This window comes from Xenopus laevis, chromosome 1L (genome assembly GCF_017654675.1).
Source record: "Xenopus laevis strain J_2021 chromosome 1L, Xenopus_laevis_v10.1, whole genome shotgun sequence".
NCBI classification, from domain to species: Eukaryota; Metazoa; Chordata; class Amphibia; order Anura; family Pipidae; genus Xenopus; species Xenopus laevis.
This window is the reverse complement of record NC_054371.1, coordinates 217,534,514-217,556,613: the sequence shown is the minus strand read 5'-3', so window position 1 is coordinate 217,556,613 and position 22,100 is coordinate 217,534,514. Positions and strand designations below refer to the sequence as shown.

Sequence of the window (22,100 nt, the reverse complement as noted above, 5' to 3'; positions counted from 1 at the left end):
AACTTCAAATTTCGAAGTATTTTTTTGGGTACTTAGACCATCGAATAGGCTACTACGACCTTCGACTACGACTTCGATTCGAACCATTCGAACTAAAAATCGTTTGACTATTCGACCATTCGATCGTCAAAGTGCTGTCTCTTTAAAAAAAACTACATACTTCGCCACTTTAAACCTACCGAGGTACAATGTTAGCCTATGGGGACCTTCCCCGTTACTTTTCTAAGGTTTTTTTGATCAAAGGAAAATCCTTTGATTGATGGATTTCATCGTTCATCGATTTTTCCTTCAATCGTTCAATCAAAGGATTTGGGGTGAATCCTACGAATTCGATATTCAAATTTGTAGGATTTTACCTCGAGGAATTTGAGGGTTTATTAACCCTCGATATTCGACCCTTAGTAAATGTGCCCCAAAATGTTGCACAAGTATGGACGTCTTACTAAAAAAGAAATTAGGATTTCATGTTTCATTTTAAAAGAACTTTTATTATACAGCTTTTTATGTGTGGCGACAGGTCCCCTATAACTGTGTTCTAGTCAATATTCAGCTATATATGTGTGTATATGTTTGTGTGTATAAATACAACAAGGATTTTTTAGGAAAATTAAACAAAGCATTTATCAAGAGCCTGTTGTTTTAAAAACAACAACAAAATGAATTTTCTCTAAAACTACTAAGGCAAATTAAAACAGCCTAATATAAAAAACATGAAAAAAAAAAAACGAGGAACCGATCTGAATTCTAATACAAAAACCTTGTGCAAATCCAAACAAAAAAAACATCTAAAATCTTGAATGGAAGAAAGAGTTACAATTGCAAAAGGACACATCCCATCGACTTCTACATGACCATGACAGCTTTTAGATAGTGATGTTTTTCTGTTTAATAAATTAGGAATAAAAAATATAAACCTTTTTTTAAAGCACAGTTCCCATTCATGAGTTTTAGAGCAAAAAAAAATTCAAATTGCGGCAAATATCTGAATTTAAAGATGGATAAATTAGAGCAAATACAGTGTCCTCCCAACCTATAAACCCAGAGTTTGTACGTATGGGATCACAGAAATAGATTCTGTATAAACGCGCGCGTGTGTGTATGTAAGTGCGTGTGTGTGTGTGTATGTATGTGCGTGTGTGTGTGTGTATGTGCGTGTGTGTGTGTATGTATGTGCGTGTGTGCGTATGTGCGTGTGTGTGCGTGTATGTATGTGCGTGTGTGCGTATGTGCGTGTGTGTGCGTGTATGTATGTGCGTGTGTGTATGTATGTGCGTGTGTATGTATGTGCGTGTGTGTGTATGTATGTGCGTGCGTGTGCGTGTATGTTTGTATGTGCGTGCGTGTGTGTGTGTGTGTGTATGTATGTGTGTGTGTGTATGTGCGTGTGTGTATGTATGTGCGTGTGTGTGTGTGTATGTATGTGTGTGTGTGTGTATGTGCGTGTGTGTGTATGTATGTGCGTGTGTGTGTGTGTGTGTATGTATGTATGTATGTGCGTGTGTGTGTATGTATGTGTGTGTGTGTGTGTATGTGCGTGTGTATGTATGTGCGTGTGTGTATGTATGTGCGTGTGTGTGTATGTGCGTGTGTGTGTGTATGTGCGTGTGTGTATGTATGTGCGTGCGTGTGTGTGTATGTGCGTGTGTGTGTATGTATGTGCGTGTGTGTGTGTATGTATGTGCGTGTGTATGTATGTGCGTGCGTGTGTGTGTGTATGTATGTGCGTGTGTGTGTGTATGTGTATGTATGTGCGTGTGTGTGTATGTATGTGCGTGTGTGTGTACACATATTCTACTGTCAGAATTTAAAGCAACATCAGACTCCATTCCATTAATTCAAATGATAATAAAATGGAATCAGTGTTTACTTTGCAAGGATGATTTATAAGAGCAATGTAAACCCTTTCCACTCTGCAATTGGGTTTGCTATATTTAGCTCTGTGTTCCAAAACAAGACGGATTCTGTTATTGACCTGGAACGACCCAGGGGACATATGACCCTAATTCTTTCTCACGATATGTTTGCTGATCACAAATGACACGGGTTGAACAGCTAAGTGCGCTTTGGCGTGAGCTCTAAGTGGAAGTTCCATTTTACCTTTATTGTCTTTTCCCCAGAGCATCAAGTCAGATTGCTTGTTGCCTGTCATTTTAATGAAACGATTCCTTCATTTTAGATGCTTTTAATAGTTTGTCTTGGCTCATGGAACCTGTTATCCAGAATGCTCAGGACCTGGGATTTTCCGCTTAACAGATCTTTCCATAATTTGGATCTCCATATCTTAAGACTACTAACAAATCATGTAAACATTAAGGGGTATATTTATCACGGGTCAAATTTCGAACTGAAAAAACGTCGAAATTTCGAATTCCAAAAGACCAACCGAAATTAAGTCGAAGTTTTTTTTTTTGTTCTAATAGGTCCGTTTTCGATCGAATAGGTGTGTATTCGGCCTGAATTCAAATCATATGAATCGAAGGAATATCGCAAAAAACCCTTTGATTTTTCAAAGTCCAACAATTGCCTCCAAATAGGTTCTAGGAGGTACCCCATAGGCTAAAACAGCAATTCGGCAGGTTTTAGATGGCGAATGGTTGAAGTCGCATTTTTAAAGAGACAGTACATGATACATTTCGATATTCGAATTTTCTAATTCTTTTCAAATTCAAATCGAATTTGGACTATTCCCTAGTCAAAGTGCACCAAAAATAGCTCAAATCTGAACTTTTTTTCATTCGAAAATTCACCTTGACCCTACATGATAAATGTATATATTTGTATTTTCGAATTTTTTGCAAATTTGATACGAATTTGGACTATTCCCTAGTAGAAGTACACAAAAATAGCTCTAAATTCAAATTTTTTAAATTTGAAAATTCACCTTGACCTTTGATAAATTTGCCCCTAAATAAACCCAATAAGCTGGTTTTGCCTCCAATAAGGATTAATTATATTTTAGTTGGGATCAAGTACAAGCTACTGTTTTATTATTACAGAGAACAATTTTAAAACATTTGGATAAAAAGGGAATCTATGGGAGATGGTGTTTCTGTAATTCAGAGCTTTCTGGATAATAGATGCCATGCCTGTAATTGAACCTTGTGGATCCAGCTTCTTGTTAATTTTTTCCCATTTATTTAAGTAACAGGGGCAACTCTGTGATGTACCAAAAGCACCATCTTTATGACACTAGAACTGCAGAGTAGTTAAAGGGGAACAAAAGTTTAACTAAAGAAGTAGCTAGAAATGTTGTACATGATGTTTTGTGTTTCTTTACCAGCCCAAGGCAACCACAGCCCTTTAGCAGTAAAGATCTATGTCTCCAAAGATGCCCCAGTAGCTCCCCATCTTCTTTTCTGCTAATTCACTGCACATGCTCTGTGCTGCTGTCACTTACTGAGCTTAGGGACCCACTCACAATATACAGTACACATGGGGGCACATTTACTAAGGTTTGAATATCGAGGGTTAATAAACCCTCGAATTCGACCCTCAATGTAAAATCCTACGAATTCGAATATCAAATTCTTAGGATTTAGCGCAAATTCTACGATCGAAGGAAAATTGCGTAATCGTTTTTTAATCGATTGATTGAAGGTTTTTCCTTCGATCAAAAAAACCTTAGAAAAGTAATGGGGAAGGTCCCCATAGGCTAACATTGTACCTCGGTAGGTTTAAACTACCGAAGTATGTAGTCAAAGTTTTTTTTAAAGAGACTATCAAATGGTCGAATAGTCAAACGATTTTTAGTTTGAATCAAAGTCTTAGTCGAAGGTCGTAGTAGCCTATTCGATGGTTGAAGTACCCAAAAAAAAACCCTTCTAAATTCAACGTTTTTTTATTTCGAATCCTTCACTCAAGCTTAGTAAATGTGCCCCATAGAACAGAAATGTCACAATATAAGGCTGATTGGTAATTAATACAGATAATTACTACATGGCAGCACAGAAACCAGTGCAATTAGTATCAGAATTTAATAATCAGCAAACCTGTAGCATCAGCTTATATTACAGACCAACCTCATTTTCTGCTGGATAATTAGTGACGAGCCCTAAGCTTAGCTTCTCAACAGCCAATCAGAGCCCACTGAGCATGTGAGTGTCACAGACACTTTCCAAGATGGTGACCCCCTGTGACAAGTTTGAAGTCCTGGATCATTGCTGCTATTGACAAGCTAAAACTTTAAGCTGGTGCAATAAGTTCAGTACATAAAACATGGCATTTTTAGCCATGTTAATTTTTAGGGTTTAGTTCTAGTGATGGACGAATTTGCTCCGTTTCGCTTTGCCGAAAAATTTGCGAATTTCACGAAACGTTTTTTCCGGAAATTTTTTTTTTGACGCCGGTGAATTTTTGCCGCGAATTGTCGCAGGCATTTCGGGAATTTATTCGCTGGCGGCGAATCGCGCAAATTCGCCGCAAATTCGCGCCTTGCGAATAAATTCGCCCATCACTATTTCGTTCTCCTTTAACTAATAGGGGAGCGCAACGTCCTGGATCATTGCTGCTATTGACAAGCTGAAACTTTAGACTGGTGCAATAAGTTCAGTATATAAAATATGGCAATTTTAACCACATTCATTTTTAGGGTTTAGTTCTCCTTTAAGTCAGCCAATGGAAATCGCCCCAAGCAATTTGACAGTTCCTTGAAGCTGACAGATGGATGCTTGTCTGCTGGGGTGTATGTTACAATTTGTATACACATAACTGGATCATCGAAAAGATCTGGTGCTCGGTATAAATGATTATTTGTCCCGCGACATTCCCACATATTTATACTAGGCCATAATCAAGGTTTGTGAGAACAATCTATTACTAATAAGTTATTGACTGAAAACCCTAGAAAAACTAAAATTTTTCAGGAAAACACAACTCGACCTTTGATAAATCGCCCCTAACTAGTCTCACTAGTAATATACATAATTAATCCTTATCTGAAAAATACAATCAAAAAGAAAGGAAACAAGGACATTATTTAAATAGAATGAACATTGTGACATCAGTTCTTTATAAAAAGTCTGGGTACATAGTGATATCGCTTCTTTTTGAACAGAAGAAAAAGGCCTACCACATACAGTGTATGAATAAAAGATTGCACAAACCTTTTCATAGGAATACGAAATCCTGTTCAGGTTCTTCAGTGAATTTTTATTGATACCGAAATAATATTTACAATTTTCAAAAACACATTTGATCGTTGGTAAAAATAAAAATTTTAAAAAAAGCACAAAATATTTGTAATAATGAGTCAGTGGAATTTGTGCCAAGCAGCCTTCAGTTTTAATAGAATAATAAAATATATAAAATACCAATACTCAAGAGAACTTAAATCAGCTCCATGCTTAAAATGTAAATTCATTTTTTTTTTTTTAGTTTAAAATTATTTGCATTGCGGCTCAGTTTTTCACCCGTGGACCGTGATACACGGAATAATTTTTGTGGTTTTTTTTTTATTGCTTGGAATGAACCCCCAATTAGAAACAGCACCAAATTTTTAATCTCCATTTGAAATCTGGGCAGAATATCACTTAAAAAAAACAAGTCTACATGAAATTAGCCCAGAGCCAATTTTACACAACTTTCGTTTCCAAGGTGCCATTACAATTCAGTTTTATTCCTCTTTAAGGAACGTTCAGAGCTGAGCGCATGTAAAGCAGCACTGAGTTCGGATACTCTTCACCGAGCATCTACCAATAGATTTCACAGTTCGGCAGAAGTTAACCGACATCTTGTCCCTTTTGCATGGAGGGTCTGTGAATTAAACACAACAGAATGATTATGAATGTTTTATACATGATAAATGGATCATCTTCATTTTATGATATACGCAACGTTAAGGGGGGTTATTTACTAAACATTCTGGTCGCGCTTTTTGGGGCAAAAACTCAAATTTATCATGGAAAACAAAAATCTTTCAAGATTTAGGGGGTTATTCACTAAACTCCGAATGCAAACATCAAGAAAAATGTTTTTTTTTCCATGAAATCTGACAAACTCATGAATTTTTTGGAATTTATTAAAACCAGAGGATGGAAAAGTCCAAAACATAGTCAATGGGAGAAGTCCCAATGATTTTGTGATGTGCGCTAGGTTTCGTGCAATACCCCGAAGTAATAAAGATACTATTCGAGTTTGAAGGTCATTTGAGGTAAAAAAAACCCACTATCACTCGACCTTTGATAAATAAGCCCTTTAAAGGGCATGTAAAGTCTAAAATAGAATAAGGCTAGAAATGCTGTATTTTGCATACTAAATATAAACATGAACTTACTGCACCACAAGCCTAATCAACCAAATAATTTATGCTTTTAAAGTTGGCTACAGGGGGTCACCATCTTGTAACTTTGTTAAACATCTTTGCAAGACTAAGACTGTGCACATGCTCAGTGTGGTCTGGGCTGCTTAGGGATCGTCATAAACAAAGCTGCTTGAGTTCTGCATGGCTGAGAAGTAAGGCGGGGGCTCCCCCTGCTGTTCATAAGTATGATTGTTTCCCTGCTCAGCAGTTAGGGACCGTCTAACAATTCCTATCCACAGCAGTAAATGAAGGGAGAATTTCACTGCATACAGTCAGGGTTCTTATAAAAACGGTACACATTTTTTAATTAAAGTATATTGCAGATAGGTTTCTTTTTCATTAAAGAAAGTAAAAATGGGATTTAATTTTTTTGCCTTTACATGCCCTTTAAAGATTAGAACATTGCAGCTTGGATTAGAACTTGATATTCAGATGTCAGTTTATAGAGTAGAAGCGATACATTTCTAAAGGGGGAGATTTATCAAGGGTCAAATTTCGAGGTGATGGGAGTTTTTTTTTAAATCCCATCACCTCTAAATTCAAATAAAGAAAAGACCAACTGAAACTTAATAGAAAAATAAGCTGTATTCGATCGTTCAATTCGAATTCGGATCGCATTCAAAGAAATCCGAATTGAGGTATTTTCCAATCGAAATAACCTTTGATTTTTCAAAGTCCACCAAATTACTCCAAGTAGGTTCTGGGAGGTCCCCCATAGGCTAAAACAGCAATTCTGCAGGTTTTAGATGGTGAATAGGCAAAGTCACATTTTTAAAGAGACAGTACATTATAAATTTCTATATTAGAATTTTCACATTTTTTCAAATTCGATTTGAATTTGGACTATTCCCTAGTCGAAGTACACATAAATTACTTTGAAATTCGAATTTAAAAATGAGAATTTTCACTTTGACACTTGATAAATCTGCCCTTGAGTGTGCAAACGAATTGCCAAGAATTCATTATCTTAACAACTCGTAATGGTCTCCCTCAATTTTAAGGTGAATCCTTAAATACTCATTTGCTATCAGAACTTATTATCCTCAGATTTCTACTACATTTTTACACTGAACTATATTCTGTTACTAAATATACACAGCTTTCATTAAAAAACAAATTTTATTCCTCCTCATTGCATTGCCTTTCTAAAATGTTGTCTTCTTTTTATCATGTATTTATATAGGGGCATATTTATCAAGGGTTACATTTAGAGTTTATGGGAGTTTATTAAAACTCCCATAAACTCGAAATTCTAAAAAAAAAAAAAAAAAATTTTAAATTCATGTGAATATGATCGACCTTTTGAAACTCAAATTCGAATTCGAATTTTAAATTGATTGTAGGATGTCCCCCATAGGCTAAAACACCAATTCAGGAGGTTTTAGATGCGAATAGTCAAATTCTTAAAAGGACAGTATAAGAATTTTTTTAAAATTTTTAAACTTGAATCGAATTTGGACTATTTCCTAGTCGAATAACACAAAAATAAACTCGAAATTTGAATTTAACAATTCGAAGTTTCAATTCAACCCTTGATAAATCTGCCCCATAGTGTCAGCATATTCCACAGTACTATAGATAGGGGTATACGTCGAAAATACAGATAACAAACAATTATTAACCGATACAAGAGATAAAAAGGGCCTTGATCAATAGAGCTTGCAATACAATAGGAGAAGGTGGTATCAGATAGGGAGCTTACATATTAATGCTCAAGCCTCTTGACTCGAGCATTCGGTTCCTAAAACCCCGTGTTCCTAAAGTCGCGTGCTTTCTGTATCCAAATACCCTGGCTTGTTCAAATGTTTTAGGTGCCAACCCTTTTTTTTCTAAAAACCCCACTCTAGGGAAAAATAAAAATGATCATCAGCAAGCTAAGGTGGCTTTAGGAATGCTCAAACCCAGAGGCTCGGGCATTAGTAAATTCGCCCCGAGGTGTTGGGACGGGCAAGGAGTCAGCAAAGTGAGAGATGTGGCATTTACCATTGCACTTGAGGGAATGCTAGTATAGAAGTTACTTCATAGAAATGTGCTTAAGAGATTGTTAAGGGCAAAGATATCAGGAGAAATTCAGAAGAAACATGGGAGGCAATTCCAGAGGCGGATTACAGCTCTCACTTGAATGCAAGTATGTGAAGAGGTAATGAGTGAAGAGTTGAGGAGCAGATCAGGAGAATAATGTAGCAAGTGGTTCAGTGAGTACTTAGAGATAAGTTCAGAGATTCAGGGTGGAGCATAAGTCTTGGTTCCTAATGTTGGAATACAGGGAAGATGTAAATCACTCGGTGGCCCTTTTTGGAGGGCACTGGTATCCTGTGGCTGAAACTTAAATGTGAATAGTGTAATCAAAGGGTTATTGGGTATTGCTGATACAGAATGAGAGGGTATTGGATTTATGGTGGCACCTTTATTGCTATTGTTCCTTTTAATAATCAGTTCATGTGGTACATTATTGTAAGTCAGATTGTAAGGAATCTCCTCCAATATAATGTAAGGGCACAAACCGATTGTAAAGAGTCCAGTGTAACCACTGTTCTAAAATCAGAGTCCCAAAACAGTGTTAGTCCCACTTCCGATCAACAAGTCCAGCTCTCTACAACTGCCAAATATGCTCTAAATTCAAAAACTGTCCTTCTGGAAAAATGTTCTTAATAATGGTCTGTATTTCTTTAAGCCATACTAGAAATTATTCCTATTTGTTTTGTGACCAATAGAGGAAAAATCTCAAGTGTAGCTCTTCACACTTTCCAGCACATTTCAATGCCAGAAAAGCCCTCTGGTATACCAAACAAGAAAATTAAAATGCAAACAATATTCTTTCAACTTCATGTGCGTTGCCTTTGGAACTAATTAATATATCCACAAGGCGTCGAATGTCAGAATAAGAATATTCATTTTCAATTAGGGCTATGATTTAAAGAGTTCAGGCTTGAAACTGGGTTTCGGCAAAACATTTTTTTTCCTTTTTTTCGCATATACAAATAAATGCATATTATATTAAAGGCTTTTTGGAATTATACTAGACTGACTGCAGATATTGTAAATGGGCGCAAGGGAAAATATTACATGAAAAAAGTGCAAGCTTGTTGTAACCCTAATTTGGTTATTGTCTCTTTAAATAGCAATTAACCCTTGGCAATCCACGGCCCTGAGTCCCTTTTGCTCATGAATAGTACTGGGAACTAGGAATTACATTGCAGTGCCTCCACCTAGGGAACACTGAGGAACACACCTCAGGGAACTTCCACTAGGAAAAATAAAAAAATACACAGTTTGCAAATTAAACAGATATTAACTTTATATAAACAGTAGTGAAAGAACTTGGGCAATCTAATACACAATACCCTCCTGCTCTGGGTACACGTGGGACCTACCTAACTCACTATTAGGTACCAACACAGTCCTTTTTATTCCTCTGGAAGGGTAAATAACCACACAGTTCAGTTCAATTGAAATGTTTCTTCCCCAAAGCTCTTATACCCCTTTTCCAAAAATACCTCTCCCTTTGGAACTTAACAGCCGCTCCCACGTAGCAGGTAAATGCACAAGACCTGTCCTCAAATTGGAGCCCCACGCTTGTATCCGTGCCAGTATCCTCCCTTGGGTGGCTCTCTCACCGGGGTGCTCTCAGAAGCAGTCACGCTGGAGATTACAGGCAGCTCTGCAGCAGGATCAATCTCACCAGTGGCACCTTTCACCCTGGGGCGATCCTGGTCATTTTGCCACCTGAGGCGCCCTCCTTTTTCTGCCCCCCACCCCTCCCAACGGCACTCACCTCTTTAGTGCCGGATGGGGTCGGGGTGGTCCACGTCACTAATGCAGAGCGCGCAATTGTGCTCTCTGCACTAGAAGAGCCGAATTTCAGGGTTGAAAATGGAAATTCGGCTCTTAATTACCAGTTGTGTCATTTTTGGGGTTGCTGCCGCCTGAGGCAAATGCCTCAACATGCCTCATTTGTGGAGCGCCCCTGCTTTCACCTCCTGAGTCTCTAGCTGCTTGACAGGGAACAGGATGGGCTCCCTCTGTACTTCCAGAATTGCAGCAGTTTCTCTATACTGGACAGTCTCACACAAACTGGTTCTGGCTGGATGTTTCAGCATACAACCCCTGTTGTCGGAGACCCTGTACAAATGGCTCCAAAGTCAGGCACTCCTTCTCACCCAAGGGTGCACCGGGGCGCCCAGCCAATTGGACGGCTTGTAAATGGGCTGGATGATGTCACAGACAAAAAAACAGGAGAAAGATTTCTCTGATTGTCAAAAGTAACTTTGTAAGGTATCTACCAACTTATTACAGACAGACAGAGACATATAATTATAATTATGTTTTACAAATACAGTATAGCAAACTAATTGGATGGACAATAGACAAGCAGAACCACAGAATAGAAGGATTAGTGTGAAGCCACCTTGCTGTATTTAGATGTAATGTGTGTAAAGATGAGTGTTTGGAGAATCAGGTCAAAGAGAAAAGTAATTCCCACGTATAATAACTGTCTGGAAGGAGTAAAGTGGGTTAAAATCATGCTGATTCAGATCTCCAAAAGAAAAAGACAGCAGCTGTTCAATCCCATCAACTTCAAAGTCCTTATGAATACGGCAAGTATAATTCCTTTGAGATGTCCATGGCTTTTTTATGACAAACCAAAGTATAAGCGAATAAGGATCACAGACGTAATTCATCCAGACAGATTCTTTACTGCATCGATTTCCCTATTACACTTATTACAAGGGACCACTTTCTGACATAAACATATAAAGATCTAATCACGTGAGGTCAACGTACTCAAAAAGAATTTTCTCTCTTGTGCAGCCATGACCCCCTCTTCCAGCTTCACAAACCTGAAGGTTAACAATTTGTCATCCCTCATTTAGGTCAGAAATGGCTTTGTTGGAAGTTTGTGTTCTTGACTTAATTTTGGATGAGCTTGGGTACATTGCTACATACAGATCTAATGCCATTACCTTGCACTGCTATTGAGGTTCCAGAGATTATATTTATTTATTTCATTGGTTTATGACGCAAACACTTCTAATGAGCGACTGCTCTAAAAGGATGCTCACCTTGCTTGACATTAAAGTTGGTTATACAGAGGCCCTGATTGTCTGTCGGATTTGACCAAGCTGATGGCTTATTGGACTCATGTATGGAGTCAAAACAAAAACCTATTGATGTAGTTCATTCCTGACTGGTCTACGTTAACCTGTATGTGATCTGATTGATGCACCAATGCAGTGATCCCTAACCAGTGGCTCATAAGTAACATGTTACTCACCAACCCTTTGGATGTTGCTCCCAGTGGCCTCAAAGCAGGGGCTTATTTTTGAATTCCTGACTTGGAGGCAAATTTTGGTTGTATAAAAACCAGTTGTACTGCCAAACAGAGTCTCCTGTAGCCTGCTAATCCATATAGGGGCTACCAAATAGCTAACCACAGCCAAGAACATTTTTCATGCTTGTGTTGCTCCCTAACTATTTTTAGATTTGAATGTGACTCACAGATAAAAAAAAGTTTAGGAACCCTCGCCCCAATGTATGGCTGGCTCGTACTCATTTTTTTTTACCAATTTTATTTTTTATTTTTACACACTCAGCTTGATGGTTGCTCGATTTGGGGGCTTTAGGCAACATTGGCTAACCATTACTTGTATCATCATCATCATTTTATTTATATGTATATTTGTATATGTACTTTTAGTATGTAGGGTCACTGCTAAACATTTTCAGGGATCACAATAAATATGTACATTCTACAACCTACAAAATCCACATTGATCTTACAGTGCTGGTGTTATAGCTTAATTAGAGAGTACATTATTCCTTATAGTCTACAGATCAAAGTACATAGCTGACTGAGAGCTCTACAAAACACCAAGGGGCAAATTTACTAAGTGGCAAATTTTCGCCAGTGTCCTTTTCACACCCATCACAACACTTCGCCAGGTGCAAATGCGCTCAGACTACACTAATTCTCTAATATGCTGTGTTTGTCCTCAGCATCGAACGATGGCGACTTTTCCCTAGCGGTACTTCAGCAGTGCGAGCATTTCATAGCTAAGATGCGCTAGCGTTCATTTTTGCCTAGTGAAAATTCGCTAGAGATCTTGCACTTAGGTCAATTTGCATAGGGCGGATAATTTAAACTTGATGTCTTTATGTTAAATGTTGGGGCAAATACTTACAAATTCAGCTTTTAAAAACATATGTCCAGTGAACCTTAATAAAGACAAGAGAGTTAATATAAAGCCCTACACATAAGCCCACTGTAAAATGAATGTTCCATATGTTTGAAAATGTATGGGGGAAACTGGTTACACAAAAAAAAGTTAAAGGTAGGATTTTTGTAGGCAATCGCTCTGAAAAAAGGAAAAGTCGCCAGCGTCTTTTGCACTTAATGCATTTTCAGCACACAGAATATGATGTAAGTGACAGAAAATTGAGGAAGATCTAGCTACTTTATAGCACCGCCTGGTCTGAGGTGGTGAAGGCAACTCTGGCGAAAGCGGTAACATTCAGTAAAATACGCATTTTATTTGTGGAGTAACGTCCATTCGCCAGAGAGAAAAGTCGGCTGGCGATAGAGTGCGAATGACCACTAACGATGGTCTGTTTCCCTAGCGAATTGGCGCCGGCACTTGTTATTTAATTGGGGATGTCCCTGCGCAGCTACGCTGGCGAATTGGCGCTATTGTTAGCCACTTCGCACCTTAGTAAATCTGCCCCCATGTTCCTTCCCATTCCTTTGTTAAGTGGTGTAACCATAGTAGCAGCAGACCCTTCAGTCTCAGGGGTTTGGCCATTAGCTGTTGGCTTCTTCTGCTTGGGTCAGGAGCCGAGGTAGTGGCAGCAACAAGTAGGTGAAATGGCAGAGGGTGCGATCAATGGGAGAGGACAGACACAGGTGTACTGGCACATCAGTACGTCTATTGCACTTTCAGCCCAAAAGAAATATGCGAGAAATATAAGTCACAGTACAGGCTGATGCCTAGTGCTTTATACAAGTCATGAAACCCAGAGGAGACTACTAATATATTTATATTTTACAACAGGGAGTAATAATACACAAGTTTCAGTCATGTGAGTCATTTCACAAATACAAAAGATCCTCTGCATTCCCCCATTATTCATATATTAAAGACATTCAGACTTTGAAAATGTCTCAATGTCTTTAATATATTTAAAGCGTAAGACATTTTTAGTAGCTTAAGGCACAAAATGTTTCAATGTCTTTAATATATTGATAATGTTTCAATGTCTTTAATATATTGATAATGGGTTGAGTGCAGAGGACCTTTTCGTATTTGTCTATATGAATTTTGTGGTCACAGCCTCATTGCACCCCCGCCTAATGGTTTTAAAAATCAGTGGTGAGCACAACTTTCCCTTGTCAGCCATTTGAGTCATGTGACACAACTTACATCATAAAGCACTGAGTATAGCTGATGACTTCACTAAGAGCAGTTTATAAGGACACAGTATATATTTCACACAATATACATGGCTTTTATTTTATTAGTATGCAACGCTATTTGAGTAAGTTAAAATCATTATAAAATAATCCCAAACTAAAGAAAGAGGCTTCTCTTATGTTCTTCTGTTTAGGAAGATTTCTAATTTTTTATCCAAGCAGAAGAGCAGCCTCTTTCTTTCTCCTGACAACTTCCTTGACTACTTGGTGGTCAGACTGGTGGGAAAATGACCAGCGGGTGGTGCTGTTGTAACAAAATTCATTCATGTTAACAGTACATGTATCCTTTAATATCATGGAATTAAAATAAATAAATAATGAATGTACATTGCAAAAGATCTTTACTGCTAAAGGGCTGTGGTTGCCTTGGGCTGGTACAGAAGCATAAAACATAATGTGCAACATTTCTAGCTACTTCTTTAAAGACATATATCGATGTACAATATGAGCAACCTAGTTCTTCCCTCTGTATATGAATAATTATGCTTGTCCATGTCCATGTGTCTGTGAAATGTTTCTTCTTTCCAGGTGTAAAGTATTCCTCATTAGACCAAGCTTTCTAAATATAATCTGAGACAGACCTTTCTATGAGGTTGATTGACAGAGTAGCCTGGAGCAAACAATGATTAAAAGATTAAGAAGTTTTGTATCTGATATCAGAAAGTATTTGGTCTTCCTGACAACTGCATCAGGGCACGGCAGGATCAATGATGATGCTGGAAGGTCTTGGGTTTGATCCTGAATGTACAAAGAATTAGTATGTTCTTGCCATGTCTTTTTTCCCATATTCTGATCCATATAGATTGCTGGATTTGATACTGCTGTAACCCAGTAACATGTTGGTGCTTTATAAGAAAAGTATGATAATAATAATGTCATTTTTTGTGACCTAGCATGTGTGGTTAGACTGGCATATAATACATTGTGTGACCAAGCTCTCAAGTAATTCACAGTAGATTTAAAGGGCATGTTAAGTCTAAAAATAGAATAAGGCTAGAAATGCTGTATTTTGTATACTAAATATAAACATGAACTAACTGCACCACAAGCCTAATTAAACAAATAATTTATGCTTTCAAAGTTGGCTACAGGGGGTCACCATTTAGGAACTTTGTAAAACATCTTTGCAAGACCAAGAATGTGCACATGCTCAGTGTGGTCTGGGCTGCTTAGGGATCATCATAAACAAAGCTGCTTGAGTTCTACATGGCTGGGAAGTAAGGCGGGGGCTCCCCCTGCTGTTCATAAGTATGATTGTTTCCCTGCTCAGCAGTTAGGGACCATCTGACAATTCCTATCCACAGCAGTAAATGAAGGGAGAATTTCACTGCATACAGTCAGGTTTCTTATAAAAACGGTTCACATTTTTTAATTAAAGTATATTGAAGATATATTTCTTTCTATTAAAGAAAGTAAAAATGGGATTTTATTTTTTTGCCTTTACATGCCCTTTAAATGTATTAAAAGTTTTCCACTGGAAACTCAATGTAGAAGATTGCTTTTCAGGGTGATTTGTCTAAATTGGTAAACTGGGCAGCAAACTGGAAAATGAGGTTCAATGTTGATAAATGCAAGGTTATGCACTTTGGCATTAATAATATAAATGCAAGTTATACACTAAATGGCGATGTGTTGGGAGTTTCCTTAAATGAAAAGGATCTAGGGGTCTTTGTAGATAACACGTTGTCTAATTCTGGGCAGTGTCATTCTGTGGCTACTAAAGCAAATAAAGTTCTGTCTTGCATAAAAAGGGCATTAACTCAAGGGATGAAAACATAATTCTGCCTCTTTATAGGTCCCTGGTGAGGCCTCATCTGGAGTATGGGGGCAGTTTAGGACTCCAGTCCTTAAGAGGGATATAAATGAGCTGGAGAGAGTGCAGAGACTAAGTGCAACCAAACTGGTTAGAGGGACGGAAGACTTAAATTATGAGGGGAGACTGTCAAGGTTGGGGTTGTTTTCTCTAAAAAAAAAAAAAAAAAAAAAAAAGGCGCTTGCGAGGGGACATGATTACACTTTACAAGTACATTAGAGGACATTATAGACAAATAGCAGGGGACCTTTTTACCCATAAAGTGGATCACCGTACCAGAGGCCTCCCCTTTAGACTAGAAGAAACGAACTTTCATTTGAAGCAACGTAGGGGGTTTTTCACAGTCAGGACAGTGAGGTTGTGGAATGCACTGCCGGGTGATGTTGTGATGCTGATTCAGTTAATGACTATAAGAGGGACTTGGATGATTTTTTGGACAGACATAATATCAAAGGCTATTGTGATACTAAGCTCTATAGTTAGTATAGGTATGGGTATATAGAATTTAATTAAAAGTAGGGAGGGGTGTGTGTATAGATACTGGGTTTTCATTTGGAGGGGTTGAACTTGATGGACTTTGTCTTTTTTCAACCCAATTTAACTATGTAACTATGTAACTATGTAAGGGTGACGTGATATTCCCTTGGCATTGAGATGACAAATGTACCTTCTCTGGGTAATAATGGGTGAATAAATTCGCCAGGCAAAAATTAACGCCGAATTTCTGCATCAGAAAAGTTGCTCAAGTCAAAACTTTTGCAACTCAACATTGTTCAGATGCCCATTGACACAAAATTGATGTGAGCATCAAAATTAGTGTTTTGTAAATTTTTTCGCCATTTTGCAGGAAATTCGGAAATTTTTCGGCAAAGAGAAACGGGACATTTTCGCTCATCACTACCTGTGGGTTTTCAGATAAAATAATGACTTGGACTGGAAGGGAGACCACATAGGCTGGTCAAAAATCCCCAGTCACCAATACTTATGCAGTTATTATGCCAACATGAGAGCTGAATGGGATTAACGTAATAGGAATTATCTCACAATAGAGTTTAGAGGTTACAATCTAAAAGAACAGGGAGAGACACAAGGTGCAAGCCAGGGCAACGTGAGGGAATGTGATGCAAGTAACATAATATAATGATGTTTAGCAAGGGGCAGGGCCTTATAAGGTAGGGAATGAAATGGAAGGAATATAGCAGGGTATTTGGATTGACACTGCTTTTCCCTTGAGATTGTGTTGATACAACATTCTCTCACTGCTCCCGATTTACTCCTTTATTCAGTGGGTATAAACCAGAACCCAGCTAAAGGAATAGGATCCATTATTCAGAAATCTGTTATGCAGAAAGCTCCCAATTATGGGAAGTTTGTCGCCCTTAGACTCCATTTTAATTAAATAATTCAAAATTTTGAAACATATTTACTTTATCTTGGCAATAACAAAATAGTACCTTGTACTCACTCCCAATTAAGATATAGTTAATCCTAATTGGTGAGAAAACAATCTTATTGGGTTTATAAAAAAAGTCATCCAAGCCATTCTTAAAGGCATTAACTGATGGCTGATTCAGTTAATGACTATAAGAATGGCTTGGATGATTTTTTGGACAGACATAATATCAAAGGCTATTGTGATACTAAGCTCTATAGTTAGTATAGGTATGGGTATATAGAATTTAATTAAAAGTAGGGCGGGGTGTGTGTATGGATGCTGGGTTTTCATTTGGAGGGGTTGAACTTGATGGACTGTCTTTTTTCAACCCAATTTAACTATGTAACTATGTAACTATATAATGTTTAAACACAGGTCCTGAGCATTCTGGATAACAGGTCCCATACCTGTACCAATAATTCTATTTAAGATAGATAAAATGGAGTCTATGGGAGACGTGAATCCAGTAATTCAGAGCTTTCTGGATAACTGATTTACCAGTTATCCAGAACGGATATTTAAACATGGGTCTTTGTGCTCCAGTTTGTCTACTGCAGTGCAGGGTACAAAAGTAAGAAAAACATGGCAGTTTACCCCCCTTTTTTGCCCTTTGCAATCTGCCCTGCATATAAAGGTGGCTTCATTCTAGGGGGTTATTTATTAAAGCTCTAATTTTTCTGGTTGGGCTTTTAAAGGAGAAGGAAAGCTACCGAAGCAGTTTATTGCCAATAGATTAGCCACAATAGTGCAAGCTATAAGACTATTTATTGTGCAGAATGCTTTACTATACCCGAGTAAACAGCTCTAGAAGCTCTCTGTTTGTTTAGGATAGCAGCTGCCATATTAGCTTGGTGTGACATAATTTCCTGCCTGAGACTCTCCCTGCTTACTCATAGCTCTGGGCTCAGATTACAGCGGGGAGGGGGATAGGAACAAACTGAGCATGCTCAAGCCCTAGTCCTGAAGGATTAAGCTGAAAACAGGAAGTCTGATACAGAAGCCCATGTGTACTCATGCATTTCAACTCTAAAATGTATCAGTTGTGCTGCTTAGTATAATAAATTTATTTGTAGCTTGAACAAAAGCAAAGCCAATGTACTCATGAAATACTGATACCAAAATCTGCACACTAAAAAAAAAAAAAAACACGGCACAGGCTTAAAAAGGGAGGTTCATGTTCAAATTGGTAAAACAAATTGCTTGGTAGCAATTTGAAGAATAATTTTGAATGCACTACAAAACATCTCAACAAATACTTTGGAGTGGATCATGGAAAATGTTGAGTGCACCTTCAAAATGCCAGGGTTTACTGCAGCTCTTGATTGTTTAAAGATTACGTGTATGGCCACCTTAAAGGAATAAAGTGAAGATCAACTTCACGGCTACTTCTTAGATATTAGGGAACATTCAACAAGCAATCTCTTTATACAATGTCTTCACATGCCTTTACAATTTGGACTGATGAATGCACAAGGGAAAACAGTTTCCTTGGGATTTTGAGCTCTATGTTTTTCATTATTGTGTACGGAGTTTTATTTATTTCCCATGTGGCTAAGGTCTTCCTTATGTCAAAAGCTGCCTAAATCGAAATTAAAAACACGTAAAGATGATAGTGCCCCTTTCACAGATTTATTTTATATTTCAATATCGTGACACAATTTGTGAAATGTGAAATCATATTTGCAGGTTTTAAGTCAATTTGCACTCTTCTCATTCGGGTCACTGAGGTTGTACTTTCAATTCTCACCAGGAAGCAAACCAGCAGGAAAATTGCTTTTTCTCGTGCATGAGCCATCAACATAGCATTACACATCTGTGAAGCTTACACAATGCTTTATGTTACTGTACACAGTCTACGACTACGACATGCCCCAACAGACAATTTTGCACCTAGCCTCCTCTTACTGTAGTATTTCATATTAGTTTGTTTTAAAATTGAGTCTACACAATTTGGATGTACTGGTTAGTTATTGCCACTCCACATTACAGTGTAGAATCTGCTTCTCTCTAACCATTCTGTATTCCATCTAGACCCAAGAGATGCTTTAAAAAATACACATTTTTTTGACCCCCATAACCATAAACTATATAGTTATGACAAACTCGATGAAAAATGCAAATGGAGAACAAATAAATCAATGGATTATAACAAAATTAAACACTTTATAGAGGCCGCAATGAGCAAAAGAATCAACTGGACTCTCACCCTTTTGAAAAAATCCTAGGAAGCCCATATATATATACACATATATATGTATATATTTGAGCTATTTTAAGATGTATCTAATAAATTGAACCTTTTAAATTAAACAAAAGTTCCCATTGTGCACCTCACTTTTTGGAGAAGATGGAGGAGGAGATGGAGGAGGAGGAGGAGATGGAGGAGGAGGAGATGGAGGAGATGGAGGAGGAGGAGGAGGAGGAGATGGAGGAGGAGGAGGAGGAGGAGATGGAGGAGGAGGAGGAGGAGGAGATGGAGGAGGAGGAGGAGGAGGAGGAGGAGATGAGGAGGAGGAGATAGAGGAGGAGGAGATAGAGGAGGAGGAGATAGAGGAGGAGGAGATAGAGGAGGAGGAGATAGAGGAGGAGGAGATAGAGGAGGAGATAGAGGAGGAGGAGGAGATAGAGGAGGAGGAGGAGATAGAGGAGGAGGAGGAGATAGAGGAGGAGGAGGAGATAGAGGAGGAGGAGGAGATAGAGGAGGAGGAGGAGATAGAGGAGGAGGAGGAGATAGAGGAGGAGGAGGAGATAGAAGAGGAGATAGAGGAGATAGAAGAGGAGATAGAGAAGAGAGAGATAGAGAAGAGAGAGATAGAGAAGATAGAGATAGAGAAGATAGAGATAGAGAAGATAGAGATAGAGAAGATAGAGATAGAGAAGATAGAGATAGAGAAGATAGAGATAGAGAAGATAGAGATAGATAGAGATAGAGATAGATAGAGATAGAGGAGATAGAGATAGAGCAGCATGTAAGGGCTGCACACCCTGACAAAATGGACGAAACCTGGGTGCACATGCATCAAAAGTTCATAAAGGGTTATAGAGTGATGGCACTCACAGGATTTTTGAAATATAACGATGAACACTCTACCGGAAGACCCATTTCCGAAGCATGCGTACATGCAATACTGGGAAACAATTATGGGGCAGGAATGGTCTGTACAGCAATGGAATTCCATATGGGAAAATGTACGCAAAATGGTAACATGCATCCAGCAAAAGGAAAGCATTTATAAAGTAATGATGAAATGGTACTTAACCCCAGATAGACTAGCTAAAATATTTCCACAGGCAAAACCAAACTGCTGGAGGAGCTGCACAATGAAAGGTTCCTTAAGCCACATATTGTGGACCTGCCCCAAAATAACAGAATTCTGGAAGGAGATTTCTAACCTAATATGTAAGCTTTTGGCAACTACATTTAGATATTGAAATTCCTCACTTATTAGCCTTCCCAATCCCTAAGCTTACAAAACCTGCCCAGAAGAAAGTTAATTAAATTACAACAGCAGCACGCATAGCATTAACCTCTAAGTGGAAATCCTCAATGACTCCTACCATAAGAGGTTATATTTAGGGAGGAAAGTAATAAAAGGTTTGAGGAAATGACAGCCAGAATAACCAATACGGCTCAACATGTGTGACAAATTTGGGAAGAGTACACAGCTCACTGTAACGTTCACAGCGGGAAGCCGCTGTAACAGGAGTTAGTCTCACACTTGGAAGTGGGTATGGTGGAAGCCCAGGGGGATAGCCATAACAAGTGGAGAAGGCATAGTGATTTTGCAGGTTTAATGGTAACAGAAGAAAATAGGAACAGGCCAAAATCAAATACAAAATCAAAACAAAGTCATTACCAGGAAGACAAGGAATGCTGGAACAAGATCACAGGAACAAGAACACTGGAACTAGGATTTCAGGAACAAGGAACACAGGTTATCCAGGAACAAACAAAACATTCAAAGCTCAGGGCAGGGTTTATAAAGGGCAGGTGATTGGGAATAGAAAACACATGAGGGTAACGAGAAGGGAGGACAAAAACTGGAAAAAGGAAGATAAACAGGAACATCAAAGACAAGATCAGGAACAGCCCCAAGAGCCTCCAGTGGCTCACATGGTAAGTGCACCGAGTGTCCAGAACAACACAAACAAGAGTTCGAGTCCCGGGCTGGTCCTTACACTCATAGAATACAGGGGTTATAACAGGTAACCTTAACCATCCCTGGGGAACCCCACAGAGCTTGAGCAAGGAGAGTTCAGACAATAACCCATTCTCATCCTCACCCCTCAATTAAGCGACATGCTAGCTCATGGAGAATATTGATATGTAATCCATTACTCATTGAGGATATGTATGCTGAAAATTTGATTGAACTGCCACAGTTAAACTGTTTCTTATTGATTTTATATTTCTTCTTCTACTTTTTTGTATATTCATGATAAAACCCAATAAAAATACAAGTTACAAAAAAAGTGTGAGGATATTCTGAGTTGAAATGAATATAAAAAAACAGGCTGCCACTAGCAAATAAAACCCAAGACTAAAAACAAGTGGTGTATTGATCCCCCTGAAGTTTAGCTGTACCTACCACTATAATCATTGTAAAACATTAAGATAATGGACAGTGAACAGAATGTCACTGAGCTCTGCTATTGAATTGTATGCTTGTTGGCATTTAACTGCTAATTAGCTCTTCATGTTCTAATCTTCTGGGGTTTCTTTTCAATTATATTTAAGAGCAACTAAAGATCACAGGATAATTTTAAGTTGGTTTTGCCAAGCCTAGAACTCTCTGCATTATGGTTATTCCCAGATACAATGGCAATTGACAAGCATTTATGCAACATTGCAGTGTTGGACAATGCTGGACAAAAGGACAGTTGGAAAGTGTGACGCCTTGGTGGTGACTTAACAAATAAACTATATTGGTTATGTATTATGTTCATGACCAGTGTTCATATTGACCAGTTATTGTGGTTGTTCTGTCCCCTGGGCATGACAATCCATCTTCTTCCTTCCCGTTCAGTACAGTCTATACAATTCTGCAAAGTTCCGTCTAGAAGAACCAAGGGCGAGATTCACTAA

The 22,100-nt window shown here is 38.3% G+C and overlaps 1 protein-coding gene across 2 annotated transcripts in view; it reads right to left on the bottom strand.

Annotated features, from left to right (window-relative positions):
• Nucleotides 1–5,127: 5,127 nt before the first annotated feature.
• The window catches only part of adamts12.L (ADAM metallopeptidase with thrombospondin type 1 motif 12 L homeolog), a 352,590-nt gene continuing 335,617 nt past the window's right edge, over nucleotides 5,128–22,100 (bottom strand). For both annotated transcript variants that reach the window (XM_018266523.2, XM_018266519.2), the window contains one exon: nucleotides 5,128–5,751. In XM_018266523.2, the coding sequence (XP_018122012.1) occupies nucleotides 5,633–5,751 (119 nt within the window). In that variant the 3' untranslated portion in view covers nucleotides 5,128–5,632. The remainder of the gene's footprint in view (nucleotides 5,752–22,100) is intronic.